The sequence below is a fragment of the Talpa europaea genome, assembly GCF_964194135.1.
Source record: "Talpa europaea genome assembly, chromosome: 7".
Taxonomy (NCBI): Eukaryota; Metazoa; Chordata; class Mammalia; order Eulipotyphla; family Talpidae; genus Talpa; species Talpa europaea.
The window spans coordinates 33,457,846-33,484,082 of NC_140074.1; the positions used below are offsets into that span (position 1 = coordinate 33,457,846).

The 26,237-nt window shown below is 35.9% G+C and overlaps 1 protein-coding gene and 1 pseudogene across 2 annotated transcripts; both read right to left on the minus strand.

Annotated features, from left to right (window-relative positions):
• Positions 1–3,950: 3,950 nt before the first annotated feature.
• On the minus strand, positions 3,951–25,800 carry CDC37L1 (cell division cycle 37 like 1, HSP90 cochaperone; the record flags this gene model as incomplete). The annotated part of the gene is made up of 7 exons (XM_084238284.1): positions 3,951–4,523; positions 8,390–8,554; positions 9,925–10,047; positions 10,390–10,505; positions 19,108–19,201; positions 21,737–22,018; positions 25,669–25,800. The coding sequence occupies 7 exons, from the start codon at positions 25,798–25,800 to the stop codon at positions 4,422–4,424; spliced, it is 1,014 nt and encodes a 337-aa protein (XP_084094410.1). The 3' UTR covers positions 3,951–4,421.
• On the minus strand, positions 12,815–13,107 carry LOC311173151 (mitochondrial import inner membrane translocase subunit Tim8 A-like; annotated as a pseudogene). The gene has a single exon. The product of its transcript is annotated as a mitochondrial import inner membrane translocase subunit Tim8 A-like (transcript).
• Positions 25,801–26,237: the final 437 nt, after the last annotated feature.

The window sequence follows — 26,237 nt, forward strand, 5'->3', positions numbered from 1 at the left end:
TATTCTCTTCTGTAGGGTAAGTAAAGTATCAGGCTTTTCTGCCCTCCCACCATTAGGATTGATGATGGATCCCTGCGGTCCTGAGTCTGTGCCTGATGGCGGATACCTGGAGTAGGGTGTGGGCATAAGAAGGTGGGTACACCTGGGCTGAGAATGGGCTTAAAAAAAAGGGCAGCTTCACGGGGACACCAGAAGAACAGAACCATGACAAGGAGAGTACTGGCGGAAGAGAGAGAATGAACCACGAGAGAATGCTGGAGAGCCCAGAAAGAGTGAAGATTCACGGGGGGCGAAGAGGCCTGCCAACCTCCTGGCCCCCCAGCACTCCGACCTGCTGTGTACCTGGTAAATGCCAATAAAAGCGTGAAAAAGCCAGCGAGGGCTCCAGGACTCCTTCCTTTCCTGTTCTGCTCGGATCATAGAGATCCTGCCCTGTGGTCTTCCTGCCATTACACCTTCCCACCCCCAAAACACTTAACCCAAGTTTTACAGATACAATACTTTATTAAAACAAACAAAAATAGAACGTGTTTCGTGCTTAATGAGTTAAGAATGTCATTGCTGAAGGCATCCTGCTTAAAAAAACAAAAATATAAAAAATGCTGCCATGATTTACATGCCACATGGGATTATTTCTGGAACTAACTGTTATGGCTAGGAGAGGCTACCATATTTGAAAGGCTAATGAGAACAGCACCTCAACCCACTGCCCTATTTTCTAGAGTATTACAGTTATTTTGGAACACCTTTCATAAGCAGAGTATGCTGTGGGAAATGCAAATTGGCAGTACCATCAAGAAATTTTCTATCCCATTTGAAATAGGTTAAATACTGACTCAAAATTTTAAACCCTAGCTCACAGCCTACCTTCCTCAGCTTTTAACAATCAATTATAGCAAAATAAAATATCTTGGACACTCAAGAATTTGTGGCAGAACTTACCTATGTTAAGAACAATCATGGCAATTACAGACCTCAGGTTATAGTAAGTTACTGTAATATTTACAACCAACAGCAAGAATAAATTTGTATTTTCTAACATGTTTAATAAGTTGTGACTTCTCATTGACAGAAAGTATTCCCAGATACTGGTAAACTGCAGAAACAGCTTTCTTCTATGTTTGCAATTCAAGATTTTGATTTTGGAAATTAAGAGTGTAAAAATGTTAAAATGCTAAACATAGCCTACCTGTACTTAGTCTCTATCAATAGTAACAGTCAATATAGTTTGTACCATTCACACCTCCTTCTGCCTTTTTATTTTTAGCTCACTAATGAACATATATGTATATATATGAGTAAAGTTAAATTATATCTAATTACATTGTAGAAGGATTTTACCATAGTATAAATTAATCTGGCAATGTGCCATATTTTACCAAAGGACTCTAAGTGTTTGAAGAGTAAATAGCATGAGTCATCATGCTATTTAGAGAAACCAAGTGAAAGATTAAGGGAATTTTTATCATTTTCAAATTTAGAAAGGATCAAACTTCAAGTCTAATTCTTCAAGGCTTTGAGAATGGTTTTGACTTTACTATTGATGGTAAGCAATTCATTATCAAATTTTATTCTTTGTACCCTCTCCTGTGCATTAGCTTACACGGTAAGCAAGCAAATATTAGATGAATCAGCTTCTCAAAAGACCTGTGAAATAGTACATACATGTCCAATAAAGATGGGAAATGGATGCAAAAGATGCATTATAAATAATATAGTGGCAAAGTTGAAATAAAAAGCCTGACCTCAATCCAGACAAGTACATTTGTTTCACATCAAATACAAGGCTGACTTTGAAAACAGTAAATTGACATTTTTTTATTTTTCTCTGAAAATATACCAAGGTTAACTTCACGTTTGTTTTGTCTAAACCCACAAGCAGTTTCTTCACCCTATAAGAAAATATAGTTAACTAGATTTATGATCCTTGGGCAGCATGTCAACTCATTTTAGAAAGGTAACAGAAAGGCTGAAAGGAGACCCATTTTCCTAAAAAAAGTTTTAAGATGACGGACTGATTAGACAAAATTTCAGAGTACACTAATAATATAACTGGATGAGAATGTTACCATTTATCCTAAAGAAAAATTTACAATCAGTATTAATCTCCACTACCATAGATAAGTAACATTGAATTAACAGGGATTAAATGGAGGTATAGCTATTTGATGTCAAAGATAACTTGTTTCGACTCTCCAGTTTGCATAGTTTATTTAGATTAAATCATCCAATCTGAACTATGAATTATGCACTTGCTTAGTATACCCTTCTTATTTAAGAGATAATTCTTGTAAGAGTTCTTATTGCTGAAGCAAGATAAAGAAAAATAAGAATGTCAATTTACTGTTCAATACTGAAGTACTGCTAAAAATATAGTGCAAATTATGGCGTCAGTGGATCCCAAAATAAATCTAGCCATACTTTCACGTTCAATATATGGAACACTTCCCTTTGTTAAGTGAAGACATATATATAGCCAAATTTTAAACTGTTCTTCAATAATTCCTATTTTAAGACACAAAACCAAAAGAAACCCTTCAGAATTATTCACTCAGTTTGCTGGTAATTTCTTTCCTCCCTATCTTTAGTCATTAATACCTCTAAAGTAGGCAAAATGAAATAAAAACAATTTGGGTGCTTACAGGTAAGTCCTGGGGAAAAGTTGAGCAATGGTTCAAGTAACTGTGATGGTTCAATTTCTGTGAAACTGAGGATTTTTCTTCTGTGTCCATTCTCTAATTCATAGAAAAGGAAAAGCAAGAGATTGCTTCAGAATAGAAAAAAAAAAACGACCACCAAAAAAACACTTCTATAATTCGGTCACTGGATTAAAAAAAATTACAGGCTGATGAATACTACCATATAAATTCATCAAACATTTTATTATAGAGTATATATTTATATCAAAAGCACAAAAAAACTTTATTCTGGCAATCAGGAGGACTGTGGTGTTACAGAAGTTTGATTCAGTAATTCCAGATGTCAATTGAGATTTGGGTACTAAGTGCTTTATCACCTCAGTTTTAAAAAGGTGCAAATAAGGCCAAGGCCACAGATCTGATCACCATATAGGTACCTTAACATTATATGGTTTCTCAAGTTGAGACAGGTATTCCCAGTCCTAGTTAGCCATTTTCCAAATGTTTGCTACTAGTGTTAATGGGACTGAGTCACAGACTACACCCAGTACAAAGCAAAGTTTGTGTTCCTGTAAGTTAGATTAATCCTCAAATAATAAGGATAACAGTTAGCAATGTCATCTAATTCCAAATAAAGAGTCATCAAAAATCCTGGTATATCTGAAGTGAATTATATAGGAAGTAATAAAAGCTCAGAGTATTCATAAGATAACTGAGCTAGAGAAAAATGAGAAATGTAGTAAAAGTCATCATTACCAATAAGGATCATGAAATTCTTAGAAATAGGTAGCTGGCAGTTTGAGGCAATTAGCTCTACAGATTCTTCACCTTTTAAAAGAAGTCCTTGGGCTATATTAAAACAAATAAACATAATTTTAAAAATCAGATTATTCCTGTTTATTCTTGTAAATCACTAGTATTCTTTTAAAACTTACTCCCTGAGAAATCCCAGACTATGTCAAGCAAAGAAATTAAGCGTGAGCTTGAAGTTGATCTTGTGTTTTCATTTTTTTTTTTAAATCTATATTAGCCTTATCACTTTTTCTATCACTATAACCCTTAATATTAACGTCAACAGGGTAAAATCACTTTCTAAGGAATAGAGTTTTGAGAATATTAGGGGGTAAACTTGGCATCTATACAATTTGATATTAGAGTCAATGATTTAACTGATGGTGTCGAAAATACGAATGTAGTATTATTTAAGGGAAAAGACTTTGTTTTAATTTGTAACACCCAGCTTATTTAGTAGATTATCAACTACCGATTTATTGCTTTTAATATGATGAAACACCAGATGTGACAGCTAAATTAGCAGTAGGATACAAGTACATTTTTATCTTTAATCATTTTCGTAGAGTAGGACATGTACATATCCATATAAAAAGAGACTGTAGCAGATGCCTCCTAGAATCAACCAGTTCTTGTAAACATTGCATTTGTGCAGATTTTCATACTTTGATTCCAAAATTGAGAACAGTTAAGATTAAAGGCAAATTTAGTAGCCAAAAAAAAAAAAAGAAAAAAAAAAAAGAGTCCAGTTTCACTTCCCCACAACATATGGTACCACTCTTTTCTTCAGGGAAAAAAAAAAAAAACAACAAAAAAAACCTAGCAGCACATAAAAAAAAGTTTATAAAACGTTTCAGTACTCTTTTTTTCCCCTCCCATCAAAAACCAAACAAAAAATAAAGTGCAGCACCCATAAAAGTGTCGAGAAAATAGCCAAGTTCTTCCTTTCTTGTAACAAAATAGCACTTGGCTTCAGCAGTCTTAACCAAATTATACAGTGTCCATCATTTTGGGTTCATCATCTTCTTTATGTACCACTGAGTTTAAACTGCAGAGAGCTGTATTAATAGAATACTGAAGATAATCTGGATTCTGGAAATGAAAAAAAAAAAAAGTATTGAGAAGAAACCATGTACAATAACCAGTTTATGCCAGTATAGGCAACTACATTTAAGTGTCATTTTACTTTTCCAAACCTCAGCCCATTATTTGTGCCATTTCCTTCATAAAGAACTGAATGTAAATAATTTGATTTCTACCTAGCTCTGATTTTTACAATAAAGGAATCACAAAATATTGGGCTTTATGAAGAGCATCTTTCGAAAACCCTTTTCCTTAGGGGATGGGGAGGTTTAAGACATCTATCCCCTACCACTATTTTCCTCATTGATGTTTTATTAAATAAAATAAGGAAATAAAACTAGGTGGTACTGCAGCAGTAATTTCTAATAACTAAAGATACTCAGAACAGATAAACAGACAAAACTGAATTCTTGGGGAAGGATTTCCTAAAGCCCTGAGTCTTAAGTCCCTATTTCTGATACTTTAATCCTGCCTCTACCAAAACTGAATTCTTGGGGAAGGATTTCCTAAAGCCCTGGGTCTTAAGTCCCTATTTCTGATACTTTAATCCTGCCTCTACCACAAAGTATAGTGCAGTCTTCAAAAAGAAGATAATTCATAATTTAATAAAATTTAAAGTTAGCCAATAGGATAAATGTGGGTAACTGTTACTTAGATCTCCATCCAAGAGGACTTGGGTTAGTTCTTTCAAAATTAGGGATAATGGTACTTCACAAGATTGCTGTTAATTAAAAAAAAGTTAAAGCTAAAGCATTAATCCAAATTTAGTTTTAAAACATTATTAATAATGCTTGTGTTCTGTTACCCCATTCCCCAAAAATACAACTTGAAGAACTTTTCTGACAATTCAGGCCCAATTCCAAAGACCTTCAGGACAAAATTTATAATTACTTTACTAAGACTGAGCTCCAGTTTTCCTCGAAAGTTCTCAGTATTAAAGTTGGGTAAGGAGATTCTTCAGAACTTATTTATCCTAGGAATTGTAAGATATCATGAAGAGACTTAAACAAAAAGTAATCAATATACCAACCTAACTTATAAATTTCACTTATTACCCCATATTCAAATTTAGTTAAATTCTAAACACATTTCTTGTCTATGACCAGTTCTTTTCCAGAGCACATGACTAATGTCTTGTTCTATTTCTAATGTATGATTCAATAATAGTCTAGTATAGCTTGATGAACAGTGAAGTAGGATAGAAATCCAGGGTAAAATAGCTCCATTACATACTGATGTTAGTCAAATTATTTAACCTCCATGATTTTTAGTTTTTCATCCATAAAATGAATGAAAATGAACCAAAGGGGTTTTGAGAAGATTATCAACATGTGAAAATGTTTTGCAATCCATAAACTAATAAAAATAAGATAGTACGGTAAGCTGCTTTCCCCCAAATCTCCTCTCAATTGACAAATGAATCCCTTCAGTTTCCCTCAACTAGAAAATCTCTCCCAGATCCCAGGTGGCTAGACAAGGATCTTCACCTTCTCCTACCACAATAAACCGATCTATCAAGACTAGATGAATTAAGTTTGAACAAAAGCCTGGTAATACCAGCAGTTCATAAGTATCAAAGTTGTATAATTCCCAGGCACAGGGGTGTCTTAGCAGCAGATCTTAGTTGATATCTATTACGTAGTTAACAAGAATTTACTTTTCTTAAACCAGGAATTTTTTTTTTTTTAAGATTTATTTATTTATACAAGCACTGGGTACAGTCAGAAGCGCGAGAGGGTGAGAGAATTCACCAGAGCCAGAGCAGGGAATAGAACAGGCAGACTGACGACATACACTGCTGAGGGGAGCAGTGGGCGTGGCAGGAGAGGTCTGAGCACCATGTGGGACCCTCGCAGGTGGCCGGGGATGGAACCGGCGCAGCAGAGGCTGCAGGCAGCTTCACAACCCAGCCCTCAACCGCTGCGCCACCAGGGAGGCCCAAACTAGGAATTTTTTTTTTTTTAGAGGCATGTTTTATTTATTTGTTTGTTTTGTTTATACATGCACTGGGTACAGTCAGAAGCGCGGGAGGGTGAGAGAATTCACCAGAGCCAGAGCGGGGAGCAGAGCAGGCAGAAGGACCGAAGTACACTGCTGAGGGGAGCAGTGGGCGGCAGGAGAGGTCTGCGCGCCATGTGGGACCCTCCTCCGGTGGCCGGGGAGCAGCCGGGGATTGAACCGGTGCTGCGGAGGCTGCGGGCAGCTTCGCAACCCAGCGCTCAACCGCTGCGCCACCGGGGAGACCCCCAAACTAGGAATTTTTTAATAATACATGCCTCTTATGCTACTTTAATACCTTTTCCCTCTTGTGTGTAGTGTCAATAGCATCCTTCAAATGTCTCTTTTTTCTTTGTATTTACTATGTGACAGCTTAATTTTAGGAAGTTTACATATTGGAAAGAATATCTCACTATGGGCTGTTTCTCAAGGAACTGAAGAAAAAAAAAATGATCAGTATTTACACAACATTAAGAGATAATCTGTAGGACACAATTAAGGGAAATATTGCTTACATGTCTAATGGATATCAATACTAATTATTTTAATAAATCAGTCTTGATTATTTCTGCCTTTTAGAATAATATTTTTGGTTGTGTTGAATATGATCAATTACTTCCCTTAAACTGTCCCTTTAGCTTATCACAGGTGTAACTAGAATGGCAATATTATAGACATAAGGTAAAGATGTTAAAAATGTCAATTCCTACCACTTAATATGATTTAAAAGTAAATATTCTGATGTTTCTCATATTGTCTTCTGAATATGACTTCCCTTTTCACTGTGTAGGCAACAGACTGAACAGGCTAATTTTAAAATTGTGGGGTTTGAAAAGGAGAAATTACTGGGTTCTATTAAAATGCTTCTAAAATCAAAACGGGCAGCAACTTTCTAATAAAAACTTAAAATTGTAATCCTAAGTAGTATCAGGTAGACTAGTGGAGTAGTCTAACCTGGTCCTCTGTTTGACATAAACTCTTTAATGCTAGCGATATGTTTTTTCTTGATCTAATAGACTCCAAAGAAAGTTCAAACAATTGGTCCATATTACCAAAAGAACAGCTTAGTATTCAACATTAATGTTTTAAAATCTAGTTGACAACACCAACATTTAACAAAATACTATCAAATAAACTCATTCAGCAGATCATCTTGATTGCCACTTAGATGCATGCTCTGGAGCTAATCATCCGAGTAACTTCCTAAGAGTATAGTTCTATTCAGAAAGAGAGATGTTTCTCAGGAGCCATCTCGAGAAGTTTATGAACGATGACCTATAATAACACTTGTCATTAAGAATGCTAAAGTGTAATTCATCTCTTTTGTCTTTTTTTTTTTTTTAATTTTTTTTTTTTTTTTTTTTTTAATAGAGGCATGCTTTCTTTTATTTGTTTGCTGGTTTGTTTGTTTTGTTTACACATGCACTGGGTACAGTCAGAAGGGCGGGAAGGTGAGAGAATTCACCAGAGCCAGAGCGGGGAGCAGAGCAGACAGAAGGACCGAAGTACACTGCTGAGGGGAGCAGCGGGCGGCAGGAGAGGTCTGCGTGCCATGTGGGACCCTCCTCCAGTGGCCTGGGAGCAGCCGGGGATCGAACCGGCGCCGCAGAGGCCGCGGGCAGCTTCGCAACCCAGCGCTCAACCGCTGCGCCACCGGGGAGGCCCCATCTCTTTTGTCTTTAAAGGAGCAAAATTTGTTGTGTCTCTACCTAAAAGATGGGAGGGATTCAGTGCCAAAACACAGTGTGAAATAAAACTCAAGAGTAATCTTCTAAGGCAAGAATATTTAAAAGGGCCTCACATAATTACATATCATAGTAAAAAGGACCAAAATTATATTAACTATTCACTTATAAGTATTTACTTTTATAACTTACCTGTGGCAAGGATTCTAATAAACCTATAGATCCAACAGCTGAATGGGGAACATGATTCTGAACTGCCAACGGGTGAAAACTAGGTGACTGAGAATAAAGTCTGACTCTTGACTTGAAAGCTTCGAGTTCATTTTTGAATGCTTCAAAATAACCTTCTTCCTCTGCCTAGAAAACATAAAAAAACAAAGACTCTTTTTCCAGACTTCCACACCACACAATAAATTATAAAAAATACATTATGTTTGAAGAGGAAGAAGTAATGACGAGGTGAACAGTTTAAATGTAGATACCACCAAGATGCCTGTTAAATTTACAAAAACTGCCCATTTTCTATAAATATTAATGGTTAGTTTGTTCCATTTCCTCTGCTTCAGCAAAATAAAACACAAGAAACAACCTTTCCATACATTTACACACCTTTTTCTTTCTTTCTTGATTTATCTGGATTCTTGACAAGATTAAAAATATTCCTTATTTAACCACTCACATTCACGCAATCCTCTTTCATTACAAAGCAACAACCAAGGGATATTCGTAATGAGGTGAAACTGTTACCTGTTTCCAGGACTCTGAGTCTATACTTTCTATTTGTAAAAACATGAAAACTGAATGAAACAACATTCAGCCTGATTATGGAAATATCTTAGTTTAAGCAAGTACTCCCTTTAATATGGAAAGAAAAAAGTTCTGAACTCCCTCCAATGATACAAAAGACTTATTGGCAGAAGATCCATTTATAAATGTTTCCTTTGCAGATTAATAATGACACAGTGCATGTCCAATACTAATATAACACAGAATTTAAAATTTTTTTAATTACAAAAGTTTGATTTCTCATTAAACTATGAGTTCTATAAATAGAGGACTATATTGTTCAACATTGTATTCTCAGTATCTTAAATAGCTGTGCGTTTGCATTCAAACTTAATATATATTGAAGGACTGAATCCCCCAATTTTCCTGAATACATACATTCATTCACTTGAAAGGGTCTCAATTTCACATACATACTATGGTATAGCATCTTATATAGCTCCCTTAAGTTTAAATTAGCGTGAAATCAGACACATAATTTTTCTTTCCATTATAAAAGCTATAGAATTTAGAATTTGGCTGCATGGCTTATTTCAATGTGTATGGACCAAAGAGATCTCAGCTAAGATTACCATTTTTTTTTTTTAATTTTTTTTTTTAGAGGCATGTTTTTATTTTATTTTTTTATTTATTTACTTGTTCATTTGTTTTTTTTATACATGCACTGGGTACAGTCAGAAGCGCGGGAGGGTGAGAGAATTCACCAGAGCCACAGCGGGGAGCAGAGCAGGCAGAAGGACCGAAGTATACTGCTGAGGGGAGCAGCGGGCGGCAGGAGAGGTCTGCGCGCCATGTGGGACCCTCCTCCGGTGGCCTGGGAGCAGCCGGGGATCGAACCGGCGCCGCAGAGGTCACGGGCAGCTTCGCAACCCAGCGCTCAACCACTGCGCCACCAGGGAGGCCCCTAAGATTACCATTAACAATACCAAAATGTTACTTACTTTGGCTTTCTGGAAAAATAAACGAAAACACCCTCTTGGATCCACATTACAGTTTTTGGCCATTTCCATAATAAACTGCATTACAACAGCTTGATGTGCTATTTGTTCCATTAGAGCCCCTTTCTGAAAAGAAACATTAAAATTATAAGAAACACATCTGGAAATGTATTTAAAATTACAGTCACTATTTAGATTTTTAAAACATGATTCCTAATAGGTAAAAAAAAAATGACTTATAGTATATGGGGACAAAAGAAGGGAGGTGAAGGGAAAGCATATGGAAAAAATGCTACTTGAAACCACTAAAAAAATTCCCACAATAAACTGAAAAAATCTGAAAAGAAAAAAAATTGAAATTCCATTTACATTTCTTATTGCTTTCATTTAAAGTAATGTGAAAAACAGAACAAAAGAGTACATCAAAATCTCACTCAGGTTCCTAGAAATTCAAGGTTCACATGATACCTGTTCCGCTTCTAGATGAAAACACCATAAAATAAGATATTTAGCAGTTTCTTCACATACAAGGTAGGGGTGGTCAGACAGAAATCTCTGACTATCATCCCATCGACTCAACATACCTGTAAAAAAAATAAACAGTGAATGTCAAGTACTTTCTTCTTGTAAGTGAAGAAATGGCATTTTAAAATGTTTTAGAGAATTCATATTATCACAGCAACATGCTAAGATAAAAGCAAATGAAGAGGCTTTCTCTTTTAAAGTAATACCCAGTATATTGGGAATAGCTTCCAAAAGTCATGGGAACTTTTATTTCAGATAATCCGTCAGACTGAAGTAGGGTGACTAGTTAAAAGCCAAAACCCCTTCATTTGGGGAATGCTCAAAGCTCTAGGTAAATTGAGATGGTTGGACATCCTAGGTTAAAATGAGTAGAGATGATTTCAAGAAACTCAGTATAATTTATTCACAGAATACAAATTTTTCTATTAGAAAAGAAAGCAAAACCTTGAGAAACTATACTAAGCAAAGACAATATTCATAAAAAGTTTATTATCTCTAATTTATTAAAAACTTAATATATAGTAAAATGTCTTAATATATGTCTTAATATATGGTAAAATGTCGACGGCATGAGAAATCAATTCAGTGTTGTAATAGTAAATATGCTTTAACAATTTTAATCATGTTAACCATTTTCTCATGTTTATACAATTTAGTAAACAAAAACCTTAAAAATCAGTTAAGCGTATTTGAAAATGGCTGCCATTTTTGCTCTGAAATATCAAACTAATGCAAAGACTACTTAGTTTATCTTCATTTTTATCCAAATTAGTAAAAAATTTGATCAAAAAAGTGACTACCACCCAAAAAATCATGAAACCAGTAGAGTTCAGCTTTTAACTTTAGAAGTTTAAGACTCATTCAGGGAAAAAAAAAAAAAAAAGACTCATTCAGGGAAGTCTGGGTCATCATAAAAATCTTATGAGGCTGTCTCAATACTTTGGCAGCAAATCTTTCCTTTATATATTAAAGTTCCACATTAATAAATTACTTTTTCCTTTTAAAAAAGAGAGGGTAGGAGGAAGCATTTTAACATTGTCTCATGAAGAGTTACACTAATTTTATAGTTATTTCCTCAATACTTTGGATACAGTAATTAAGTCATTTTAAATTCTGAGAACAGAAACGTTACGGAAGTTACTTAAAACTACTTCTCAAACTATAGCTAAAGAATCGAGTACATTCTGGGGGTCAGATTTAAAAAAGGATAAATCTTATTTCTGATATTTAAAGACATATATCCTATGAAACAGTTCTGCATTAGCTTTGTTACACTTCAGAAGTGTAACATTTTTAATTCTATCTACCAATTATAGAGACCATTGCTGCATCTGTTTACTTTTTCATGGCAGCACTGTTTCTCTCTGAGGCACCAAAATCCTATGTATTTTGGTTTCTTTTGCAGGAAAGATAATATGAAAGGGTTACTGACACTTGTAGGGGCAATGAGATAGGTGTCATTAAATGTTGAAGTTTTTTTTTTTAATTTTGTAGAAGCCTTTATTTCAGTGATCAAAAGAATGCAGTAAGCAGTTACTGCTTAACATTAGGCTGATTAACATCAGGCATACATTTCTTCCTGAAATTGCTGCCAGTTTTTGATTGGTGTAAATCTTTACAACTGCTATAGGCATTTTTGAATTTTTTGGACCCTGATATACAAGGTTGTAAGCTGGCGTCTTCCTATGGCAATTTAGTAATGAGAATCATGTTCACTGGCTAGAGTCCTTTATAACTAAAGGTTTCTAGATTCTCAGGCTGTCTGTACTGCTTTAAGAGCATACTTTCTATAGAATTTGAAATAATTCACAGAATAAGGGAGATAAACAGAAAGTTGATGTGTACTATACGAACATTTCAGATTTTTCCCCCCAGCAGAGACAGTCAAAAACTATTAGTAGATGAAGGTCTACAGTTAAGTAGTAAATTACTTTTTCCTCACTGCCATCATTTCTGAGAGAAACAAAGGTGTTGATCAATCGCCCCAGAAATATGAAATGAATACACATAAATGACAAATTTTTACCTATGTGGTCCCACTATTAAATTATAGAAAGCAGTTCCACTATCACAATTACAGAAAGTAGTGCGACTTTGAGAAAAGCAGAGTCCCACATACAATAATACATATCCAAAAATTTTCCATTTATCTGTCAATTTTTTCAAAAGATTAACAATAAAAAATATAACCAAATACACATCTGTCCCCAACCCCCCAAAACTGGTCCTTGTTCATTCTTAGATGAACGAATGTCCCAAGAGTAACAAAGGTGGGAGCCAATCCTCCCATATCCTTTTCTTCAGCTGCCCCATCCACAGCTCTTCTTTTTTTGAACTACCTTCCTTTTCCAAAGAAGTAATGCTGAGATCAGTCAGAAAGGCTGTCTGAGAAGACTGGTTTGGATTTTTGGGTCTGTTCCAGTCAATTCAGGATGAATTAGCTGGTATCACTGAAGTGCTCAATACAATTCACCAACAGGCCTCAGCCTGACTGTCCAATTTTGGGCCAGGCTTGTCCATGCACTCCTCCCAACAAAGTTCAGTTATCTGGTGCACCTGCTGCTGGAAGCGCTGCTTCTGTGTATCCATCTCGATGAAAGGCTGCAGCTGCGGGTCCAGTTAGTCCAAACCTGTGGCGGAGGAAGCTGAGAAGGAATCCATCCCCAGTACGACCACACCCACAGAGGTACACTCTGCACCAACTCACTGACCTTCATGAAATGTTATATATTTTTTTAAAGATTTATTTATTTATGCATGCAAGAACTGGGGCACGGGCCAGAAGTGTGTGTATGGGGATTCACCAGAGACAGAGTGGGGAGCGGAACAGGCAGATCTACTCAAATACAGCGGGTGAGTCAGAAGAGGTCTGCTGCGCCTGTGGGTCAGCTCCCTGGCTGGGGATTGAACTCATGCTGCAGTGGCTGCAGAATGCTTCATAGCGCTGACGCTTAACTCCTTGCGCCACCAGAGAGGCCCCGAAATGTTATACTTTTTAAACTATCTAATACCTGAGACAAAATTAACACTTAAGGTTAAACATTTCCTGATCTGAGAAATAGCTGTCATTACTTGATTTTAAAAACTACGTTGAATTTTTATGAAATTGAGAAATAAGGTTACAAATAGTTCACACAAACTTTTTACTGAGTGGAATTTTCTGAACAAAATACTTAAAGACAATAGTTTAGTGGTATAGAACATACCTGAAATGATTGTTATTCTGGAATTTCTAAATAAAAGAGTAGCAAGGCCTCCCCTGGTGGTGCAACAGTTGAGTGCTGGGCTGCGAAGTTGCCCGCAGCCTCTGCAGTGCCGGTTCGATCCCTGACCACCCAGCGAGGGTCCCGCATGGTGCACAGACCTCTCCTGCGCCCGCTGCTCCCCTCAGCAGTTTATTTCATCAGTCTGCCTGTTCTGTTCCCTACTCTGGCTCTGGTGAATTCTCTCACCCTCCAGCACTTCTGACTATACCCAGCGCTTGTATAAATAAATAAATATAATCTTAAAAACAAAAGAAAAGAGTAGCAGCATAATCTAGCATGATGGCTAAGGAAAGAGACCAGAGAGAAACTGTCTAGGTTCAATATTGTTCTTACCACTTACTAAACCTTGGACAAGTTCCTTTATACCTTTATGCTTCCATTTACTCATCTATAAAATACAGCTAAAACATCAGCTAACTCACAAGATTTCTTGAGGATTAAATGAGTTAATGCAAATAAAGCACTTAGAATAGTGTCTGACAGAAAGTAAACACCTGCTAAATGTTAGGTATTACTAACATACTAGTAAACAAGTTATTCATTCATCAAATATTAAGTCAATTATTTGGTTAAGAATAATCTAGTCATTTAAACTATGCAACCAATTTCTCTGAATGCTTGAAAACCATACTTCAGAAAATTAAAATATTTTGATTATGTATCTATCAGCCTTCAATATTCCACCTGGTTCCTAAAATGTTCCCAAATATACACATCCTTATTATTTCCTTTTCCAAATAATAATTTAATCCTTTAAATATATATAGTGATTTTAGTTTCTCTATGTGCTAAAAGTCTCCCAACTAGGCTGCAAATTTCTTAACGAAAGACATGAAACCTCTTTTTTCTGTATTTCCTAAACTCCCTCCCCCTCTGCATTCCCAATCACCTACCACCAAAAAACTATTCCTCCCTGCACATAAACTCATCTTATTTGAAACCAAATCCATTCTTTTCTCCCTATGGATTATGGTGCTTTCTAGACGACATGTAACCGAATCAAGCATTCCAAAAATTCCTGACATTTTCATTCCTCCCACATAAAACTGATAATAAAGTCCTGTGGCTATGCTACAACCAACTGCTAATACGGCGAATCACATCAATGACTTTTCTAAAAGGCATCCTTCAGTTCTAAGGATAAACCCTTTAAAACATTTCTTTTATAGATTATTAAAAATATATTCACTGAGAAAAACTCAAAAAATCCAGAAAATAAAAATCAGCTGCAATTCTATAAGAGATAATTAAAGTTAGCATTTTGACTCTTTCTGGGCTTATTTTTAAACAATTTTTAAAGTACAAAACGAGTTATATCACATATTAATTTCTATCCATTTCACTTCATATTCTAAAGTATTTATATTAAATGCTTTTCAAAAATAGGATACTGAAGTATTTGAAAAGCAATAAATAAGAGATTATACTGAGGCAAATGAAAATCCATATTCATTCACTACAATCGAAAAAGATTCTATCTTAGCATTTATGCAGATCTTCACATTTTTTCATAAAATCTAATAACAACATCCTATATAGATTCAAAAAATGCTAAATCATGGCTAACTTTGGCTGGAACAGAACAGATGATGTATAATGTAAGACCATCAAAAAGGTAGTTCTGATGTTTAAGAGACAGTTATGTCAAAGATGCATATGATTGATATGACCCGGCAATTCCACTACTAGGGATCTATCCAAAAGACACAAAAACATTGATTCCAAAGAATACCTGTATGTCCATGTTTACTGCAGCACTATTTACAATAGGTAAAAACTGGAAACAACCTAAATGCCCAAAAATAGATGACTGGATCAAGAAGATGTGGTATATATACACAATGGAATATTAGTCAGTAATCAAAAAAGATAAACTCATGCCATTCGCAGCAATGTGGATGGAACTAGAAGGAATTATGCTCAGTGAAATAAGGCAGAAGGAAAAAGAAAAATATCGGATGGTTTCACTTATAACAGGACTATAGGGGAACCAACTAAGAGATCAGTGTAAAAACATAATAGTGCAAAACACAACAAAGCAAAAACGGACAATTATAAATCAGAGACATACTGCAGGGGAGGAGAAGGGAGAGGAACACAGGGGACTGAGGTAATGGTGCACGGGTGTAGGGTGTATTGGTGAAGGAAACTATTGGGACTACACCAGAGGGGGTGTGGGGAAACAAATATTGTTTAAAAATGAACCACCACCTCCCCGGTGGTGCAACAGTTGAGCGCTGGGCTGTGGCCACCGGCGAGGGTTCCACATGGCGTGCAGACCTCTCCTGCCACACCCGCTGCTCCCCTCAGCAGTGTACTTCATCGGTCTGCCTGTTCTGCTCCCCGCTCTGGCTCTGGTGAATTCTCTCACCCTTCCATGCTTCTGACTGTACCCAATGTGTGTATAAATAAATAAATAAATCTTTTAAAAAAATGAACAATGATGTAAAAAATAAAAAATTTAATAAAATAATTATGCATGATTGAATAAAACTTTTGTGACATTTAAAACTTTTTCCTAAATTAGTATTTTATATTTATAAAACACAAATTAGCTAAATTAATACATACAAATTAGGGAAAAAACTGAGATTTCAATGCTTCATAATAATCCATATGTACCATTTATCATTAGATGGTAAATTCCACTTAATTATAAAGTTAGAGCAATATAAGAAAGTTAACAAATACCATAAGGGAAAGTTAGAAAGAACTATGAAGAATATTAAGTACAGGAGATCACAGAGAAGTACTAATATGAAGCCCTCCAAATTACTCCCCTATACCAAGCCCATGTTTCCCAAGAGTGTGGAAAGCAATCCAATTTTGGAATGCCTCTTGATGGATGATTTAATTACAGGTGATATACTAAATGTGTTAACTTCAAAGAAGTGTATCGATGTAGTCATTATTCTGGCACATGCTTTTCCCCCTTTACTATAATAAGCATATAACACCAGAAATGTCTGCTCCACTTAGCAGGGACAGTGCTAAACTTTCACTGTGTTGCCTAAGATCTCTATCAACTCACTGGACCATATTTTAGTCCACACGGACCTGATCTCATCATCCCACATTACTGCAAGTTGACTGATTTCACACTAATGGAACTTTGTGAGCAGGAAATAGCAGTTATCTCAGATGTCCTGATAAGATACACGTATGTCAGAAAGTGGGAATAAAATACGAAAAATTTGGGAACCTACTACCTTAGTAACATTTCTGGGGATCCAATGGGTTGCAGCAAGTAGGATATCTCCTCCAAAGTGAAAAGTCATTGTGCATTTCCACTAAGAAACAGGTACAATGTGAATCTGGGAGTGGCTATCAGGTCTGGTTGGCTTTGAAGACAGTAAGGCTCTGGTTAGTATTATAGGATGAGACACTGGAAGTCCTCAACATACAATGGCAAAACAATCACTTATCATTTGTGGAAGTAAAGCCAGTCTTTTTTCCTCAGCTCTCTCATTGCTTGCACAATCCTTAACTTATAAAACAAGGGGTAATGGTAGAAACTTGAGATTATGCAGAGATTCAACAGCATGGCTTTATGCAGAGATTCAATAAATGAGATTTCCCCATCAAGGATTTTCCAGTATAGACATTGAATATGTAATTTATCATTGGCAGAAACTCCAGCACAAACTTCAATTTGGTACCATATATTGAAGACCAGCTATCAATCAAGTAACAAGTTGATTATCTTGGTCCCAATTCAGCAGTTCCTTACTCATACTAGCCCATTTTAGGTCTGGTATTGACCTCCTTCCTTGAAAGATTCCACCAGTAGTACACATCTGTGGTCTTATTAAGCTAGACCCCTTATTTCTTAACCCAGAAACTCATTTTACAGCAAAAATGAACACAATGGTTTTGTGAGTCTTATGAGTATCACTAACCAAAAAGTAGGTTTTATAAAACAGTGAAATGTTTTGTTGAAGACTCATATACATAGACTCAGGTAGGTTGTAAAACCTTGTGAAGCTGGGATACTTTCCCACACAAAATCACTTCTGACCAGGGCATTCAGCTCACAGCAAAAGTGAGGGAACTGTTTTAAACCCAGTATTTTCTCCATGGCTCCAAAGCGACCAGCACACAGAAATGCCAGCTGGGTGACAACACCTTAAGAATACTACTATATCAGACAGAATCAGGTTTTAAAAGAGCAACCAGTATTATGGGACTCTTTTCCCTATAGCAGCAGAATACAGGCCGAGGTGGAAGTAACAACTCACATTATCATCCCAAAGACTCATTTACAAAATTTTCATTTTTTATCCTTATGACTCAGGAGTGTGTTTGTTTAAAGATTTTTAAGTCTATCCAAGGGAAGACAGCTTATCCATTTTTTTCCTATTATAAGCAATACTGAATAAGTGAAAAATAACTGCTTATTTTTTTCTTCAGCCATTTTTGAATAAAATAGAAGACAGCTTATTTTCTTATTTTAAAATAACAAGTATGAGGAAAAATGAGTATTTTATGAATCAGTTGCATAAAAGGTGAAAAAATCTAAAGTTAGTATCCACTATCTTGAAATAACTGAAAATGAATGAAATTACAAATACTCTGGAGAGGAAAAACTATTGGAAAAAGATTTTAAAAATTCCATTTAAAAAGCCTATTAATGTAACACAAAGTTTACTAAATTAACATACTACTTGGGATTAAAAAATACATATGCCTTGAACCTTATCTCCCAATAAGTCTCAGTAGCATTTGCACCCCAGCAGTATTACAATGCTTTTAAAAATCCTTAGAACATAACATGCTGTTGCCCAACTCTACCTTCTGTTGCCTTGCTTCCCTTGTCAACATGGAAAACTCTTTTAAGTGTTCCTCACAATCTAGTTCAAATGTTACCAATTTTGGGAACCTTTCACCACATTAACTCCAATTCCACTGCTTTTTCGCCAATGAGAAAACTATTTTTTAGTTCTTTTATAGACATATTTCTATTACCAGACTTTTCTGTAAAATAGATCAATGATCTGTTATGGACTTGTATGGCAATATATCTGAAACCTGAAAAAAAATGATTGCTAATCTTACTCCCATAAGATAATTAGATAATCAGCAAAGAGGAAAAAAGAAAAACAAATAGAAAGAGGCTACAGAATAAATAAAAACTGAGTCTTAAAGAGTAGTAGTATAACAGATTAGATTTTGCTTCTTTTCATTCTTGATTTACTCTTGTCACTCTATGACCAAAAAAAAAGCAAAACCAAAAACATCTAAAAAAAGAACCATACAACTGTGCCAGAACTTACTATACACAACCAGAACTCGCCACTTACCTTCTTTTTGGTCCCCATTTTATAAACCAACTTTTTGTACACATGTGTATGATACCAAATATTACAAAGAAAGGAAACTCAACTATTAGACTTACCAAAATGTCTGATTTTTTGCTCATATTTCTGCATGAATGATTTTGATTTATCTTCATCTTCTGTATCTTTTCTTTTATCTTGATTAATAAAACTCTAAGAAAAAAATTTAAGTTAAGATCAGATTTCATATGCTAATGAAATCTTCAGATACTGAATGTCTAGCAATCCTTCCAATAGACACAATAAAAAAGTGGTATAGTAGTATTGATATGATTTTATTAAATTTATATGTCAAACTATTTAAAAAATTAAGTTTTCTTATACTGGAGTTTTGACTGGTTTTGTTTAAAGTAATACAGGTGTGAAAAATCACAGAATTACTTTAGAAATTACACAGAGAAACAAATGAATTAATCTTTTCTGTTAACCCTTCCCTTTCAAAGGTAGATACAGAAATATCCTTAAATGCATATTTTTCATTATTCATTTCCATGAAACATTTGAACTTTATTTAGCCTAATCTTTGAAGGTCTTGCTGAAAATAAACTCAGAAATTCAAAGCATAGAAAGAATGAAGTATATTTACTATAAATTCTTTGATAAGACATAAACCCAAACTTTTCTTTGAGAGCCCAAAGAATTTGATTCTGAAATCAAGTGCAAATTTCTATTAAGGAAGTGCTTATTTTCAGTTAAATAAGTCATAAAACAGATCAAGATTAAGTTTTCATCTAGCCAGAAAAATTGGCAGTTTTTCAAAATATTCTGTGATCACATTTGAGGTCATCACTGCCAAAAATGAAAATCACAAACTAGCTCTCTGCCAGTTTACAATCCAGAAGTACACAAAAGTTTATATATTTCAAAATAGAAGCATGTTTTACTTTGTATGTTCTGTTATCTAGACCAGCACTGTCCAATAGAAATATAATCCAAGTCACAAATGTAATTTAAAGTTTTCTATTAGCCACATTATAAAACAAAAAGAGAGATGAAATTAAGAACATAGTAACCCAACATATCCAACATATTATTATCATTTCAACATATAAGCAATATAAAGGATTATTAATGAAATATTTTACTTTCTTGGTACTAAATTATTGGAATCTGGTGTGTATTTTACACTTACAGCACATCTCAATTCGGACTAGCCACATTTCAAGCGCTCAATAGCACATGTGGCTAGTGGCTATCGAGTTGGACAGCGCAGATCTAGAACAGTCCTCTCAAGTCTCAAGCTCCCAGACAAAATCAATGTACGATTTTGAGCAAATGACTGGAACATAAAGATAGTCCTAATTAATTTGTGGTATAAATGTAGGCTATGTTAGAACCTAATTTTAAAAAAACAAACAATTAAAAGCAGAAATAATGAAAAAAATTTTTGTGACCAGCTGAGACATTAACTTTATAAAATAAAGAAACACTGCTCCAACCATTCTCTCTGACATAAGAAATTATTTTAAATAACTCTGGAGTGAAATAAATAAGACACACACTTTAGAATATGTACAGATAATAACAAATCATTCAGATAAAGAATGCTACTGTTTTAGGGGAGGAAAAACAAATAGGTACAAGCATAAAAAAAGCCTAGAAAGAGGACTGATAACAGTGATTATCTCTGGGAAAAGGAACAGGAAGTGAAGCAAGTCTTTCAATTCTATTTTATATATTTAAGCATTTTTTCACAATAAGCATATTATATTCATTGTTTTTCATGATTGAAGAATAAAACTCTGATAAATCTAGTGGTGGTGTACATTTACCTATGTATATTACTTATGGCTGTAGTAAAACAAGAGTTGGTCTAGGGGAAGGAAATTAAGAGTGCTCAAGAGGGTGAATTAAAAGTGGCTAAAGAACAGAAACAAGTAGTGTTATAGACTAAGAGGTCTAGAAAATAATGATGGTTAAAGCTAAAGTAAATGTGGACTTAGAATAGAGCAAGCAGTCTATTTCTGAAGCTTGAAAATTAATCATAGTACAAACAGCAAAAGGTACAACTTTATGTATTAGTAGAATATGACTATTTCACTGCCCATTTCTTCTTAAGATACAAAAGTCAGAGAACAAGGTTTCTATTATCCAGTGAGAAACACACCACTGCTCTTAATAAACTACTAACAAGGCTTAAGTACTATGCTAGATATCAGACCTTTCAGATTACTACCTGAAGTGTAATAAACATATACTGGTAAATAATAGTAAAAGACTTAAAGACAAATGCAGTAACTATACATCAGTGTTACAAAACTAATAGGCAGCTAACAGCATAATATCAGCCTAACATCAGCCTAACATAGCCCAAAGCGCTACATACTTTTTAAGACATTATCTTATTTAAAGTCCTCAGACCTACTCTATATTGTTGAGGAAGCTGAGACTTAAGAGATGTGAAGTGATTTGCTCAAGTTCACAAAGTCAGCATGCAATAAAGCCAAGATATGAGGCAGTCTGATTCCAGAGCCCACACATACATCCACTGTGCTATGCTGCCACCATACAGTTGTATTAAAGACTATCTGCATTAGACACTACTGAGGATAGAGCAGAGTTTAATGAACTGTCAAAACTGAATACTATTTACAGGATTCTATTGCTTTGTTACTAAATATGCACAACTGTTTTGTACAAACACTTCTGTTATTTCTTCTCTCAGTATGGTCCAATAAAAGGTAATACCTTATTAAAAACATCCTTGCTAATGGCATCCATGTTCCACAGACACATTCTCTCTCTCTGTACTAGAGCTTCTTCTTTCTGCCGCCATTCTTCTTCCCGTTGCCTCAGTTCTGATACTGCTATTTGTGCTTTGGCATGTTCCTGATCCAAGGACTCAGAGTTATGCAGTGCTAAGCTACCAAGTTTCTGCTGAGCTTCAGCGAGATTCCATTTGCACGCCACAGAACTCTTCACAAACTCTTTTTGCTTTTGGCAAGCCAGTTCAATTCCATGGCTATATATCTAGATGAAAAACAGTATTTGTAAGAAATGAAGAAGGCAATGGTTATGTTTGCACAATACAGTTCAATTTTTAGTCAAGGATTTCCGTACAATGTTTCTGCTACACAGGCATCCTGCTTTCTAAGTATTAGCTACAGTTTTTTATTATCGTCCTTGTTTCATCAACTAGTTCCTAAGCTGCTTTGTTAGTCGGTGCTCCTCCCCAACAACAGCAACAAAAAGCCTGGCAACTAGCATAGTGTTTTGTATGTTGCTGTTGTTCCAACTAACACTTAATTGTTTTCATAAACCTGAAACAGCAGAATAATGAGTATGACGGTGTAAATTTAGTTCATTTTACCACTCAAGATGTTGGAAACTAGACCTTTAAATTTTGTTTTGTAAATTCTTCACCACAAAGAACATTTGATTAGAACTAATCATTTTTCATTTTTGTCTTCTGTATTATCACAATCTTTTAGGATCTGAGTTTTTCTTGAAAATTTCCAATCAACTATTATCTGACATTCTGTAACTCAGTCCTAATAAAATAAACAAAGTTACTTAGAAAAAAGTCACCTGGTCCACCTTGAAACTCTGTTTCATTCAGAAGCAATAAAAATTAGTTTTAATATTTACTGAACCACTAAGGCACTGTGGTAGATGCTTAATTCCTTATATTCCTCAGCTCTATAAAACAAAAGCTGAAGGCAGTCTTTATGATTTCTTCATCAAAATAAAGAACAATTTCAAACTATGTGTCCAGAATAACTATTAGAAACTGTTCCCTTATCTGCATCACTATTCAGGGCCTTATAATTTCACACCTTAATTATATAAAGTTATTCTTCAACTTATTAAACTGATCTTTCCAAAAAACAAATCTGATAACTTTACTCTCCTTAAAATCTTGGGATAAAGAACAAACTCTGTGCATGGAATAATCCTTCATAATCTTTCTATTACCTCTTTAGGCTCAGTTGTGATTTTCCCACTGCCTATGCTCCCTTCAATGTAGCAATCCCCCACCCAGGAAAAAAAAAACAACAAAACACCCACCCTTCTCTTTCCATTTCAGATTCTGACACCATGTCCCCAACCTTTCTCTTATACCTACCCTCCTTCCATGTTACCCATATTTCAACAGTGGTGTTTTCATACAATATTGTGGTTAATTATTTACTCAACTATCAGTTTCTTTGGGAGCTACAATTAAGTAAATCTTAGATGAATAAATGACTACTTCTTAGAATAAACTAGTGGTGACAAAGAACTCTGAAAGAAGTACCAGGCAAGGCTCCTACCTCCTAGTTGAGTTTTCAGGAAAACCTGGATTTCTATTGAGGCAAATGTAGACAGTGTTGCTATTCAGATGTTTTATTACTCATTCAGCAAGTTTGGAGCACATGAGCCATGCAGTTGAATCAAACAAGTAAAATATTTATCCTTATTTTTTGCTATCTTAGGATCATGAATTACTGTAGACTAACTAAACTTAAAAAAAAAAGCTGTAAAATTTATTTTGTAAGAAAAAAAGATATACTCAAGAAGGCAGAAATGCCTTCCATTTTCATATTATAATGAGGAAATACTCATTTCTCAAGTCAAACATAAAATGATTTATGCTGAAATTCTTCACAGATGACAGAGATAACATTTGAGCAAACTAACACAGAGATGATTCGATAAAAAGTCATTTTATCTGTGAACAAAATTTAAGTTTTAGTGAGATATTAAACATAATTGTATTTCAATGAACATAAATTTGAAAATGGAACTTTTAGCATTAAGATTGACTAATATAACTTTACATTAAAAAATTCTTAAACATGATCTCTAAATTCCAAGCCTGCCTTTTCTTTAAATGGATCTTGGACCTATACCTCACATATGCCATTAAGATGTTTAGATTTACCATATCAGGTATATTAAACTAAAGATTATTTTTAAGATTATAAAGAACTTATAAATTGAATTAAATTTTATTCTTTCCAAAAATATTTCAATCCCAAAACTCCCAAGTCTTAAAGTCAGCAAGACAAATAAGCAGATTTGTTATAAACAACACATGAACTAATTTAAGATTAGTAACCATTTGCAAATTTTAATACCATTCAAGGATAATTTCAGCCCAATAAAATTTTTATTATATCATAGGATGGGCAGTGCAGTTGGTGGGGGAAAAACACCATAGTAGAAAAGGGTTTTATCTTTAATTCTGATACTAACTAAGCTATATGGTCTAGGAACTCACTTTTCACGAAGGAGAAAAGTCTATTCACTTCTAAAATCCCTTTCAGTTAAAAAAGCTAATAATTCCAAATGCACAAGTGAAAAGTTAATCTACAGATATATTTTAAATCCAGCATTTCCCCTTATGTTTCCTTTGTGAGTCAACAAGAATGCACTGAAATTCATGAAACCTTTCTATTCCCCCTATATGCCTTCAAAATTGACAATGGCAGGTGGTGTTCATTCTTTTGTCTTCAGCTCTGTAACACATTCATTATGTGCTTATATAGCATTTTTTATATAAAGATGACACTAGTGATCCATAATTAGTGAGTGACTACTGACCTATCAACTCTCATTCTGTCCTCCTAAAAATTTCCCAGTGACTGGCTGGCCGAAGTACAGTCTGTGGTTATGAAACAGCACTTTTCTCTGTGTGAAGTCAACTAATCCAGGAGTTTGGAATAGTATGGATGATCCTACACTTATCGCCAAATGATTTAAATCACTCATCTTCATTAACAGCTGGTAGAAGAGTCTAAAAAAAAAACTATATTATTTAGTTAAGCTCTTAGGGACCCCGTTTTTCAAGAAGCCTAAAACGCAGACACCTATAATCCATTTCATTGAACATTTCAGGTTTTGGTCTATGATCCTGAAATACACTTCCAAAACACACTCAGGTTGGGAGAAAAACAACGAGGGCACAATATGAGTATGTAACTGCTCCCTAAGAAAAGGACCCAGAAAAATAAGTGATACATCACATTTGGATAAGTTTCAGAGGAAGGTATACTGGGTTGAAAACCACAAGCAGCATCAAGAATCTGAGGGAAAGTCAGAAGGAAAAGAGAAGGTGTGTCTATATGTTCTTATCAAAAATCATAAGGGGGAATGGTCACGCGAAAGGGAGATTTAGGCCAGCATCAAAAGCGAGGTTTACTGAATTTACTCAGATGTGAAGCCAGTGAAATTGGATCTGAAAATTCTCTGTCAGGAGCTCAGTGAATTATTGAAACACAGCCATTCACTGTTCCTACGAAGAGTGCACAAGTATTAGAACCTTCAACAGAATAAAGTGCTCGGAGGAAAGCATGCACAAGGAGGACAAAGGGTCAATGTTAGAGCATGAGTCGCCCCAAAACCTGGGTGTTGTCAGGAGACGGGTAGGACCGTCTTCCAAGGGTGAGGAGGTATGCAGACAAGGTGAAAAAAAAAAAAAAGTGTGCGTGGAGGTAGGGGGTGGGAATAAATGATCATTTCCTCTTCGAGCCCTCAGAAGATGCTACAAAAGCCGTACGATGGCATCAGGCACCCGTCCCCAAGAGGGAGGAGGGAGCTCATAATAGAACACAGCGGAAATTCACAGAGACTGGGGACTCAAGGGGCCCGGCGACGGCTCCTTCCCATTCCCCCAGCAGAACCCCGTCCCCCCTCACCTGGGTGCCGCCATCCGGCAGCTGCGGGCAGCGGGGAGAACCCGGGGACACATCCAAGTCATTCTCTTCCTCAGCCTCACCCTCGGCCCGAGGGAGGCTCCAAGGTCCAGGCGGCGGCCACGGCTGCTCCATGTCCAGCTGCCCCCCGCCCCACAACCGCCACCGCCAACCGACCAGGCGTGAGTGGAACCTGCAGCGCGAAGCCAGCCGTCCCAGCCGGCCGGGGCCGTTACCCAGAATCCCTCTACTGGCCGCGACGTCGACGTACGCCCCGCTAGCCTGGGCCGCGCCACCCGCAGACGGCGGAGGGAGACGGACCCTGCTTATGACGTCACTTCCGCCATGGGGCGGGGACGTGGGACAGGCGCGCCGGGGCTGGCGGGTAGTGGGTGGCCCTAGGGTTCTTGCTGGTTCTAAAAGCTCTGTCATCGGATCCCTTCAGCGCTCGGTGCTTACCCGTAGTGGCGCCGCTGATTATGCAGCGTTAAATACTTGTTTTCTGAAGTCTCTAGACACCCAAGTTGCGCCGACTAAGTGTCGTCCACTTTGTACATTGCTCAAAAACTGCA